The 13,371-nt window shown below is 34.5% G+C and overlaps 1 protein-coding gene across 7 annotated transcripts in view; it reads right to left on the minus strand.

The window, feature by feature from the left end:
- The window catches only part of HACE1 (HECT domain and ankyrin repeat containing E3 ubiquitin protein ligase 1), a 93,928-nt gene that overhangs the window by 51,547 nt on the left and 29,010 nt on the right, over positions 1 to 13,371 (minus strand). For all 7 annotated transcript variants that reach the window (XR_012496697.1, XM_074333343.1, XM_074333345.1 and 4 more), the window contains 4 exons: positions 11,713 to 11,795; positions 3,198 to 3,294; positions 2,257 to 2,358; positions 1,520 to 1,626 (listed from right to left, as the gene is read on the minus strand). Coding sequence is in view for 6 of the 7 variants with exons in the window: in XM_074333343.1 (XP_074189444.1) it covers positions 1,520 to 1,626; positions 2,257 to 2,358; positions 3,198 to 3,294; positions 11,713 to 11,795 (389 nt within the window). In the remaining variant the exon portion in view is untranslated. The remainder of the gene's footprint in view (positions 1 to 1,519; positions 1,627 to 2,256; positions 2,359 to 3,197; positions 3,295 to 11,712; positions 11,796 to 13,371) is intronic.

Below are 13,371 nucleotides of genomic sequence, written 5' to 3' on the forward strand. Positions count from 1 at the left end.
TTTTCCAAGAAGGAAATAAAATCCTGACTAGACTGTAAATTAAACACAGGGAGAGATTTTTGTCTGTATTAATCATGATCACCTAGCAGGTGGCCTGGTGGATAGTAAGCACTCAGAAATAAGAATTAGATGGATGATGGGTGGATGATGAAAGGAAACTCTACAAAGTTACTTGCTGAGGTCACCCAGTAAATGGTGATGTCTGGATTTACACGAGTCTGGCTGACTCCAGAGACCATGCTTTTACTTAGTAGTGTGTCTAAATCTTAGATTAATGGAAATGACTAAATAAAAGAAGGGCATTACATAAAGCTGGAATTCAATGACTCTTAGAGACAGTCTAAAGGATTTCAAAGGCAGAAAGAGAATAATTTTAAAAATTAGCAAATGGTATTGAGTGAAACTGCTGAAGAAAGACTTCATGGCTAAAAGAACACGAGAAGGTGACCTCGGTAGCATGATATATAAGGGGTCTAGCAAAGATTCTTCTAAGTAAATAGTATAAAACGTGATTCTGGTCTAAAGTATATGAAAAGTCTGAAGGAAGACAGAAATAAAGGGCTAACATGATGGATTTGATAATGTAGTTGATTTATAGAAGCAGCATGGAGATCGGAGGAAGAAAGTCCAGTTGGAACTAACAGAGATAAGAGAAGAACATGACCTATTCTTAAGACTGCCAGTGTATTAAGAATACAGGTTCTTCCATGACCCAATGGGATTTATAGATGATGTAATACAGAATTGTACACCTGAAATCTATGTAATTTTACTAACAATTGTCACCCCAATAAATTTAATAAAAATAAATAAATAAATAAATAAATAAATAAAAAGAATATAGATGAAAAGAAAAACTACAAAGGGGAAAGCATCCAAATTAGAAGTAGGCCAAATGTGTAAGCCACAAAATACACATTAACCATTTCTAAATGGCTCTTTATTCCTAATTGAGGTAGCTTATCACATACAAAGAAGTGTAGTTGCAGGAAAATGTAATACATATATAAACGCAAGTATTATAAAGGCATTAATTCCATGGGCTTAGTGATGAGCCATTAAAAACACAGAATCTTTTGGAAAGAATAAAGAACTGAAATGAGGGGGACAGTTCAGGGAGAAAACTTTGTAAGGAATCATGAGATATACCGAGGGGTTGAAAAGTAGCTTATACCCAGTTTTATAATTAATGATCAAGATTCCTAAACTACTTTCTTGATTCTTCTTTATGCATATTTTATTTACATGACTTACAATCATTTTATAAAATTCTAGACACACATGCCCAAATCCATTTAAGTAAGTCTCTAGTTTTAGTCTCTTTAGAAACTAAAGTCTCCTCGATAAAAATTGACTGCCTGGTCCTTTAAAAAACAAACGATGTGTCAGCAAATTCTGAGAACATCTTATCACTGACAAAAGGCATCCAACAAAATAAACTGTTCCCAGAAAGCTTAAAAGGAGACAAAGCTGACAGATACTGCTACCTATTGATCTGTTTATATTTTGAAACACTTACCTAAGCAGTTTATGACCATTTGTTGTGGCAACTTCAGCAAGGCTTGTTAAAATCTTTAGGTATTGGCTTTCACTTTGCTGAGACAAATGTTCTAGAACTTGCCGTAACTAAAATTTTCACAAATAAAAAAATGTGATTATATAATAATCCATTAAACTTTATCAAGAAATTAAGTACCTATTAGTTTAACAAGTATCCCAAAGCCAATTAGCTGCAATGAAGTCCTTTACATTTTGCATTGCATGTACGTAGAGGTGACATAAAATCTTTGTTCAAATCACCCAGTAAAAAAGCAATAAAAAATATAAATAGAACAGAAATCACCAAGTTTACAGAAATTTAATTCTACAATTTAAGAGAAAATTAAATTCTGCAAATTTTCAAAGAGTAAACCTATTCTAAATACAAAGCTCAGTAAACTAGTGATTACCAATCATAATATAATATTCCTCCTTAGATTCTTTTCCTCTACCTATGGGGAATATTCTAATTATCTTAAGGAGATAGCAAAGACTCAGAGGACAGAAGATTCATAGGGCCAAATATTAGCACAAGGTTTATTAATTGTTATATAATTCATACTTATCCTACAATGCAGACAAGTAAATTCACATATTATTATAAATATTAACATGTTTATAATAAAATTACAAAGCACATTTGTACACTGCCATATACACACTAAGCATGAATAAAGCTTGTTCATTTACAAGATTACATTTACACAATTACATTACCATGTTTTCTCGGAGATCTTCACTCTGTGTCATTTGAATAATCGTCTGGAAAAGCCTAGGATGATACTGAATTAATACTTCACAGGTCTCTCCATATCCACCCTAAAAAACATATATATATATATATTTAAAATTATCTAGATTTAAAAACAAAGTTCCTAAAGGAAAACTTGTAGACCCCACAGGTTAGGTTACTCCCACAAGACTGCCCCCACTTCAGAAGCCAATTACAAAGTTCAGGCCACCCAAACTTCTGATGAACCAGCTATAATTAAGGAGTTCCCACACCTCTCCTTGAGTTTGATAATTTGCTAGAAGAGCTCACAGAACTCAGAGAAACACTTTACTATTATCTGTTCATTATACAGGCGACAACTTGGGAACAGCCAAATGGCAGATTCATAGGCCAAGGTATGTGGGAAGGACACTGAGCTTCCATACTTTCTGGGCATGCCGCCCTCTCAGCACTTTGATGTGTTCACCAACCCAGAATCTCTCCGAGAACCCCCGTGTTTAGTGATTTTTGGGAAGTTCCATTATATAGCCATGATTGAGTAAATTATTGGTCACTGGTGATTGTACTGATGCTCCAGTGCCAGCTACCTGGGAGTGAAGTCGAACAGGCTGCCCTCTAATCACATGGTTGGCTCTTTTGGCAACCAGCCGCCATGCTGCAGCTACCTAGGGCCGTTCAGCCACTAGGCATCTCATTCAACACAAAAAGATATTATCACTCTGCAGATTCCAAGAGTCTGAGAAGGTCTTGTGTCAGAAACTGGGATAAAGTCAACATATATTTTTTATATCATAGTTCCTTATAAAGATCATATTCTTCACAAAAAAAATTTTGTACCACCCTCTAATTTGAGAAAAAAAGTGAGTTTACCAGTCTCAGTTTCTATTATAAAGCAGGGAGCTAAGAATATATATTAACAACATACCTGTACACATAAATCCAGAGGGGTTACTCCATTTTTATCTGGCAGATATTTGGCTCCTCGTAATAGAAGAATCTGTGCTGTGTCTCTCTGACCATGACTATATAGAAATAGAACCAAGTTAAAAATATAATCCTTTTAAATTAGTCTTTCTCTATGAATTAGGGACAGTTAATATGAGTAAACAGAGAATTAACAATTTCAAAAAATTGAGAGGACGATCTGAACTATATCCTCAACAATCAGGAAAACTTTTCCCAATGTTAAGTCATACTTTCACTATGTCCTATTAATTATCAGAATTTAACATAGGACACATTATCTACAATAAATCATAATATTTGGGGATAAGTAGCTGCTACTCAAGTTTATGCTTTATTTTTTTCTTCCAATCACTTTCTTCTCAACTCTAACCTGACCTTCTTCCTATCACATACATCTAAAAGAACCTCAATACACAAGGGTACATTTTATGGCATTTTTATACTTGGTGAAAAAATAAAAAGGAAGGAGAAAAGAAACATCAAAGTTGAGAGAATGGGGGGAAGGGGAGAGTTAACTAGCTAAAAATACTCTCTAGTTATCCCATCTTTGTTTTATCAACTCACTCAGTTTGGCTTCTGCTGATAACTATTCAATCTGAGCTAGAATGGACAACTCTTTTATCCACATGCCCCATTCTCTCCAATTTACTCTCCAATTTACTGTCTAATACAAGTAAAATTAGTTAACTACCATTCTTTCAGCTAAAGGAAGTTACTTTGGGGGTAGCGACCACTAGACCCTGGGTCTTGTTACTCAATGAACTAATCTGATCCTAGATACAGGCAATAAAAAATAAATTTACAATCCAGGGCATTCAAGTTTAAACCTAATTTTACAAAACAGCTAAGGAAGTCATATAGTTTGGAAGACTATCTGATCAAATATTTTATTTTGTAGATGAGAAAAGCTACTATCTCAAGCACACGTGAAACTAGAACTCAGATCTCTGGTCTTGTAGACCAATACTCTTTCCATAATACCATTTCCTAAAAAGGTATGTCATTTCACAAAGAGAAAGACTACACAGATTTCCCTGAAACTTCGAAAAAAACAAAAAAAAACCCTATTATTTTCTATAAAATGACACTGCATAAAGCATAACTTATAACCAATTGGAATTAAACTTAAAATATAGGATCCTGGGGCAGCTGGTTAGCTCAGCTGATTAGAGCGTGGTGCTCTTAACAACAAGGTTGCCAGTTCGATCCCCACATGGGCCACTGTGAGCTGCACCCTCCACAACTAGATTGAAACAACTACTTGACTTGGAGCTGATGGGTCCTGGAAAAACACACTTAAAATAAACAAAAGTTAAAAACAAATTTTAAAAAAAAAAGGATCCTACTATATATCTGGTGGCATATAATCAGTTACCTCACTCTCTTGATACTTTATTGTAATACTGATTATCTTCCTTAATACAAATATCAATAGGCCAAAACTAACTTAAGAAAAATATCTAATTTACTCCAGAAAAAGGAGAAACAAGGTATTTAATATCTACATATCCAATTTTTCCAATTAAATCGTAAACGTATTTTTTTTTTAAAGATTTTATTGGGGAAGGGGGACAGGACTTTATTGGGGAACAGTGTGTACTTCCAGGACTTTTTTTTCCAAGTCAAGTTGTTGTCCTTTCAATCTTAGTTGTGCAGGGTGCCATTCAGCTTCAAGTTGTTGTCCTTTCAGTCTTAGTTGTGGAGGGCACAGCTCAGCTCCAGGTCCAGTTGCCGTTGCTAGTTGCAGGGGGCACAGCCCACCATCCCTTGTGGGAGTTGAACTGACAACCTTGCGGTTGAGAGGACGTGCTTCCACCAACTGAGCCATCTGGGAGCTCAGCGGCAGCTCAGCTCAAGGTGCTGTGTTCAATCTTAGTTGTGGGGGGTCGCTGCCCACCATCCCTTGCGGGACTCGAGGAATTGAACTGGCAACCTTGTGGTTGAGAGCCCGTGCTCCAACCAACTGAACCATCCGGGAGGCAGCTCAGCTCAAGGTGCCATGTTCAATCTTAGTTGCAGGGGGTGGAGCCCACCATCCCTTGCGGGACTCAAGGAGTGAGTGGGCTCTCAACTGTGGTTGAGAGCCCATTGGCCCATGTGGGCATCAAACCGGTAGCCTTCGGAGTTAGGAGTATGGAGCTCTAACCACCTGAGCCACCGGGACGGCCCAAATCGTAAACTTCTTGACAACAGAACTTATTTCATAGCACTGGTAGTGGCTTATAGTATGTATTCAATACAATTATTGAATTATATTACAGGTTTTAGCATTAGATACCATTCACTTGACAAGCATTAGATACCATTCACTTGACAAGCATTTAAGAAAGTGTGGCACTACAGAATAAATAACGGAGATCTGAATCGTAATTTATTTAGAATCTATTAGATAACAAGCATAATGTTCAGGTCTTTGTATAAAGTCTGATTTAATCCTTACATTGTTATTTAAAAAAAGCATTCACTCCATTTTCCAGTTGAGAAACCAATATCTCAAGAGTATAACGGAGTAGCTTAAGGTCAACAGTTACAAGGTAGAGCAGAATCTAAATCTAGATCAATCTGATTCCAAAATCCTTTATCCGTATCATTCTATTCCAACCAACATGAATATACAGAGTTTACTCTCAAACAGTAAACAATTTATTACTCAAGAAAATATGATGTAATGTACAAGGGGATGTATATATACTATGAGAACAATATGATGGGGATCACACAGTATGACCAGACAAGATCACCATGTAAAAATGGGATGTTATTCAATAAATACAGTTTTAAAAAGTCTCAAAATAATTTTGTACCATATATATAGCAAAGGAGATAATTAGCATGAAGAAAAACAATACCACTATGACATTTTTAGAAAGATGGGGTAATTTCTAAAACTACATTAAAATAACATCTATGATCAGGTGACACTTCATTTCAAAAATATATTAAAAGCAAGAAACAATAGCTAATAATATACAGAATCTGCATAACCCAATTAGGGCCTCAAGTACCACACTGTAACACGGCAAGAGATTAGACTACGCTACAACAGACTGCTCAGTGTTGCATAAAAGATTTTTCAGTTCAGATAACTGCAAAAATTTGCTCAATGAATAATTTTTCTTTACAATTCAACTTACTTTTAAATATTAATTAAGATAATACTCCCTTCAAGGAAGTGCCAATGTATTTTCTGGAAACTAAGAAGTTGGCAAAGATTTAACTAATAAGAAACCTTCTAAAGCACTTAATAGTACTGATTTCTTAAGCACTTTCTTTCAGTCTCTTAACTTTTTAGGTTCTTTCAGCAATATGATTTGAAAACTTGGCTAAAGTGCATATAATACATATATTGCCATATTTCTTCGAACTGATTATGAAACAGAGACCATATTTTCTAATGGTTCTTTCCTGTCCTAAAAGTTTACAATTTTGAGTCTATGGACTGCTTTACGTGGCTACTTTTTTAGTTCACTAATTGAAAGGAGTTGCTTGGTGGTAGCTACAAGTCTATGTGTAGAATCTCACCTATTTCTCGCTTTATCACAAATCTCTAAAATTCCATAAACATCTTATTAATTTACTCTATCTACATAATCCCAGCTAAAACTTTGCTTTTCCTAATAGAATCTACAGATACAGAAAATACTTGAAAATCATTACACATCCAAAACTTTATTTGAAGAACTCAGTTAAGGGAATGGAAAGCATTATGACTGAGTATAAAACCAATCTAATAATTTAAGGACTTGAAACATCTGTAGAGACCATATAGAAGTCCTAAAAACAAAGGTGCCTAAAGATAGGGGGGAATCAATGTGTGCCTATAATACTCATGAAAGAAAGTTAGTTAATTATAATATTTTATGCAAAATACTTAGAGGAAAAAAAGTGGCTCAGAACAAGTTCCTGTAATTTTACGTCAAAATCAGTCTAAAAATGACTCACAGAAATACTACATTATTAAATAGTGCTCAGAATTAGAACAGAAGTAATACGAAGAAAAACAAAAAAGGTATGCATAGTGGGAGAAAATTCGTATTTCTTAGAAAGACAACTCTGTATAACATGAAATGAAACTGAATGAGGACAATACAACTTTGAGCTCACTGGGGAGTGGAAAAGTGTGCTAGTGAGCTACTTACCAAGTACTAGGGGCAAAATACTCTGCAGGATGTTTTATACAAGCCATCTCATTTAATTCTCACTATAGTCCCACAAGGCAGATATCAGCATTTCCATTTCACAAAGAAGGAAACAATGCTTCAGAATTCAAGAAACTTGACAACTTGTATAGCTTTGGGGCTGGGATTTGAACTCTGCCTCCAAAATCTTGCTAGGCTCTTTCTCCTACATATCTCAATACCTTTTGAGTTTAATTCAAAATTTTAAAAAATAGTTCTGATAGTTGATCTTTACTTAAGATATATGATAATATATCTAGCAATATCTCTCAACAAATAAAAACTTACATTAAGCTTAGCTTTTTAATCTCAGAGCCCTATAATTTGTCTGCAGGTTCAATCTGTCCTATTTCCCATATTCCTTTCCCTTTCACTTATCACAGACCATACATAGGGAATAATTTATATTTTTAACATATACCTATATCTAGATAACACAAGTGCAATTAAAAGTTTGCCTACAAATGAACCATGTTCCATATCTATCATCCTGCCACAATAATGAATTTATTTTCCAGTTTCTATTTTAACCAGATTTGCTTAACCATCTTTGTTCAAAGAGATCCAATGTTTGTTAGATTAAAACTTAATGATGGCAATACAATACTAGCAGTTAAGTACTTCTAAAAAAATTATTCTACCATAGCCCTATGCTCAGACTAATTATATAAATATCCCAGTTCTGTACAATACTAATATACTTACTTATATTTTACCATTATATATAGCATTGTTTTACATATTTTTCAAAGATGTAATTACAGTGATTCAATAAAAAAACATTTAGTAAGTATTTAAGCACTGTACTACACATTGACTATAAAGTGGTGAATAAAATAAACAAAAATTCTTGCTTTCATTGAGCTTTCGGTCTAGTAGTGGAGACACGCTGTAAACAAGGAAATAAACAATTACAAAATACAAAGTACTATGAAGGAAATGATCATAAATTCTGTGATGGAAAATTTGGGGAGCGGCCTACCTAGGCTAGTCAGGAACTGCCTTCCTAAAAAGGAACAGTTAAGCAGTAACGTGAAGGAGTCAATCACATAAAAAGCCTTTCAGGCAAAAAGAGCACATAGGGAAAGCCCACTGGAAAGAGTTGCTGCGTTTAGGAACTCAAAGGGAACCAACATGGGTGAAGCACAGTGAACCAAGCAGGGGTCAGACCACGCTGGTCTCACACATGAAGGTAGAGTTTATATTTTATTTGAAATGCAACAAAGAGGCACTGAAAAGTTTTAAATATGGGGTTTAAACACAAAGTGACAGAAGTTAAAAGATTACTCTGGCTGCTGAGGAAAGAACAGATGGGAGGGAAACATAGAGGAATCAGAAGACTAGTTAAGAGACTACTGCAGTATTCTAGACAAGGGGTAACAACTTTAACCAAGGTGGTTTCAGTGAGCTGCAGAGAAGAGAGTCAGAATATATTCTAAAGGTGGAATTTATAGAACTTACTAATAAATTCCAAATTGAGGGTCAGAGAAAGAGAAAGAAATAAAAATCAATAATCTACCATATTTTGCTGTATATAATGTGCACTTTTTTGCCCAAATTTGTGAGGGAAAAATAAGGATGTGCATTATACATGGGTAGTACTAATTCCGTATCTATATAAATGTTTTTAATTTTTTTATTTACGCTTATGAGTTAAAAGTATAACTCTAGAAATCAATAACAATATCTGTATGCAAAATAATACCCTTGAATACGATAATCAGTTTTGTTGAACTTACGATGAGTTCTTGGCCTTCTATGATGCATAAATATTGAAAATTTATTACCGGTACATAAAATTTCTTGTACCTGGTATCTGTTCATTGTGTTCTGTAATTACTTGTTACATAAAATTTCTTGTACCATAATATGTTAAAAAAAAAAAGCTAAAATTCCTTATAACACAAAAACTAAGTACCTAAATGTAAACAAATAAAAATTTGCATTAAAAAATTAAAAGATTTTTTTTTCCCTGAAAGTCTGGGCCAAAAACGTAGGTGCACACTATACACAGGAGCTCATTATACACAGCACAATACGGTACTTTCTGCTTTGATCAACTGGAAATATAAGGAGTCCAATGACTGAAATGAGAAAAACTAGAGGAGGTTTCAAAAGGAAAATCAGCTCTATTTTGGACATGATAACATCTGAGATTCTGTGAGACTTGCAAGTGATGATGTAAATCAGTCCGGTGGACATTCAAATTTGAAGCTTCAAAGAAAGCTCTGATCTAGAGATAACCCCTCAAGATAGGATATGATATCAGAGAATCAAACAGTGATATCATTCATAAATTCAGAATACGATGGAAGGAATTGGTTTTAAGTCCTTATATTCTAACTCAAAGTTGTTCAATAATGATTTGAATCAGTCTTATCAAAGCAACATCACAGACCCTAAAGAGAATCTAAACAAGAAGAAAAGCAGGTCTTTCAGTCTAAAACAAATCTCTAATAAAATGTTATAAAACAGGAAAAAGGAAAAGAAAAGAACAGCTTTCTGGAGAGCTCTATATTTGAATTTAAGGACTTAAATAAATATTACAAAATACAACTCAACAACAAAAAGACAAACAATTCAATTTAAAAATGGGCAGAAGACATGAACAGAAACTTCTCCCAAGGAGACATACAAATGGCCAACAGATGTATGAAAAAAATGCTTAACTTCACTAGCTATTAGAAGAAATGCAAATCAAAATCACAATAAGATATCACCTCACACCCGTTAGAATGGCTATCATCAACAACACAAATAATAACAAGTATTGGAGAGGCTGTGGAGAAAAAGGAAGCCCCATACCTTGTTGGTAAAAATGTAGATTAGTGCAGCCTCTATGGAAGGCAGTGTGGTGGTTCCTCAAAAAATTAAGAATAGAATTACTATATGACCCAACAATCCCTCTCCTCCCAAAAAAATCTGAAAACATTTATCAGTAAAGATATATGTGCTCCGATGTTCATTGAAGCTTTATTTACAGTGGCCAAGACATGGAAACAACCAAAGCGTCCTTCAATACATGACTGGATACAGAAGATGTGGTATATATACACAATGGAATACTACTCTGCCATAAGAAAAGAAGAAATAGTGCCATTTGTGACAACATGGACGGATCTTGAGATTATTGTGCTATGTGAAATAAGTCAGACAGAAAAAGTTGAGAACCATATGACCTAACTAATATGTGGGATATTAAGCTGAAAGCAACAAAGGAACAAGACAAACAAATAAACAAAAACTCATAGACACAGACAACAGTTTAATGGTTACCAGAGGGGAAGTGGGGAAGGGGGATTGTACAAGAGGATAAAGGGGGTCAAACATATGATTATAGAAGGACTCTGGGTGGTGAGTATACAATGTGATATACAGATGATGTAGTACAGAAATGTACACTTGAGACCTATGTAATTTTACTAACCATTGTCACCCAATAAATTTCATCATAAATAAACATAACAATTCATATATTCTAAACCAAAGAAAATAATCACTAGTGTATTATGAACTACTCCTAACTGCAAACTACATTTACATTATATATATACGTACTTTATTTTATATATACATATATATGTATATATATATATATACATATACACACATATACACACACACACACACACATATACACACACACACACACACATATATACAGTGTGTATATGGGAGGAGGGGGTATATGTGTATAACCATAATATTGCTACCTCCTTAAGGACTAGGGTATATACATTCCAGTATCACTAATGTCTATAACAATGCATGGCACACAGTGAGTACTAACTAAATGTTTGCTTACTACATAAATGAATCAATGAACAAAATATATGCTTCAAGGAAATGAACCAAGACAGAGTACAAAAATAATTTAATGCATAACTTAATATCTAACAAGAATGATTCAAGAATTTTTTTTTTAAAGTTACATCCAGAGAAAGCAAAGACATGGCTCTGGACTAACACATACTTTAAACAGCTTATCCTACTGGAACTGACCTGGTACTTAATAAAGAATATAGGAAGTACTGATTATGTCTTCTCTTATTACTTAATAATTAGTCTAAAATTCAATAATGGAGTAAATGAAAAACTCCCACTTATACCATATAAAAACACTGACACGAAAATACTTTTCTCATGCAGTTAAGTAACAGAACCATAGTGTTATACTTCATCTTAAAATAGAGCATAATATTTGTAGGAAAATACACAGAAGTGTTTGTGTTTGGAAATACAGCAGACGATACAGCATTCTTTAATGAGAGCATCTGGAAATACAAAGTACCATACCTGCAAGCAAAGTACAATGGAGTGGCTCCTGATACGTTTGGCCTGTTAATATCAGCACCACTGTCCAGCAAGCACTGCACTGTCTGAGGGTAGAAAACAATTAAATGTAAAGCCAGAAAAGTCAAAGACACAATTATCATCATTTTAATTTAAATAAGGAAAGTTCTTGCCACACCTTGAAGCTTTAAAGAAGAACAAGTAGGAACACGACAATTATGATGGCTGAACAAATCCAACTTTTGGTAAGCTCTCTGAGCCTCACAGACACTGCACAATATATGTGGTATTATCAATGGAATATAAATTGTATTAACCTGGGAAGACTCCAGAAAGCTGACACATGTAGCTACTAAGGACTTCAAATTTGTCTAGTAAAACTAAGAGAGTGAATTTTTAATTTTATTTTATAATTAATTTAAGTTAAACAGCCTCATGTGGCTAGTAAATTGGACAGTGCTGCTCTAAATGCCTGAATTTATAAACAAGAATTTTTTGCCTCTTAAAAAATAGCTACCAAAGCTGTAACTCTCGCAAAGTCAAAAAGCACAATATTTAAAACACAAAAATGTTAACAAGCTAAGAGTCATTTTGCTATTAACAGTGGTCAATCCTGACTGTTTTTCTGATAGTCATTCATATATATTCTGTCCCCTAAGCTTTAGTTCTGCAATCATCTAATACTAACAAAAAGTAATCTAATATAAATCTTAATATCTTAAAAATACATATCTGATGATTAGGGATTGAGCAAGGCTCGCCGAAAACCTTAAAAAAGAGAATCTTTTCTGTTTTTATTCCTATGATCCTCATTTGAGTTTCTTCTGCAAAAAGGAAGAAAATGCATAAAAACTTAAAAGCTTTTGGAATTAGACAGTTTAATATTACTTCTGTATTGGACACGTGTTCATCCTTGTTGCTGCTCTAAAAACCTAATGCAATGTAAATAAAATAATAAGGCTATAAAAATCCACAAGGAAGAACAAAAAAGAATACAACAGCATACTAAATAAGTCAAGTTTTGGGAAAATGGCAAGCAAGCAGAGGAACAGTACCTGACTTAGCAGATCAAAGAAAGCTAAAGTTTAAGTTCCTGCAAATGGGGATCCCAACAATAAACCACCAATTCTCACTATAGGACACATACACAAAATACAGGACCTGGAAGTACCAACTACCATGGAAGATGGGAATAGTTACATAAAGTTAAAAACAGGAGTAGTAGTTGAAAGCCTATAAAAGAAACAATTGGACCGTCCCCCAGGACCCTTCCTCCCCATCCCATACTGTTAGCTACTATTCCTCCCTATACTGTCTCAGAAGTAGAGAGGTTTATTCTTTGGATAAAATGAATAGGGAGGTTCTGGACTGGCAACAAGAAATACATGTAAGAGCAGGGATAAGGAGCCATGCTGAAAACAACTAATTAAGTGAAAACCTCCAGCTTCCATATTCCACCAGACTCCCAGAAATCCAGTAGCCAGACTTAAAAACTCAAGCAGGAGACTAAAAGTTTCCTCTCGAGACTGGCACCAAAGAATTCTACAGCTACTGGTGTTACAGAGTCACCAGTGAAATTGCGCAATTGTCCCCTAAGGGGCATTTGGTAATACTAAAATATTTTTTTGATTTTCGTGACAGGGAAGGTGGAGTGCAATTGGC

Source organism: Rhinolophus sinicus, linkage group LG05, assembly GCF_036562045.2.
Source record: "Rhinolophus sinicus isolate RSC01 linkage group LG05, ASM3656204v1, whole genome shotgun sequence".
NCBI lineage: Eukaryota > Metazoa > Chordata > Mammalia > Chiroptera > Rhinolophidae > Rhinolophus > Rhinolophus sinicus.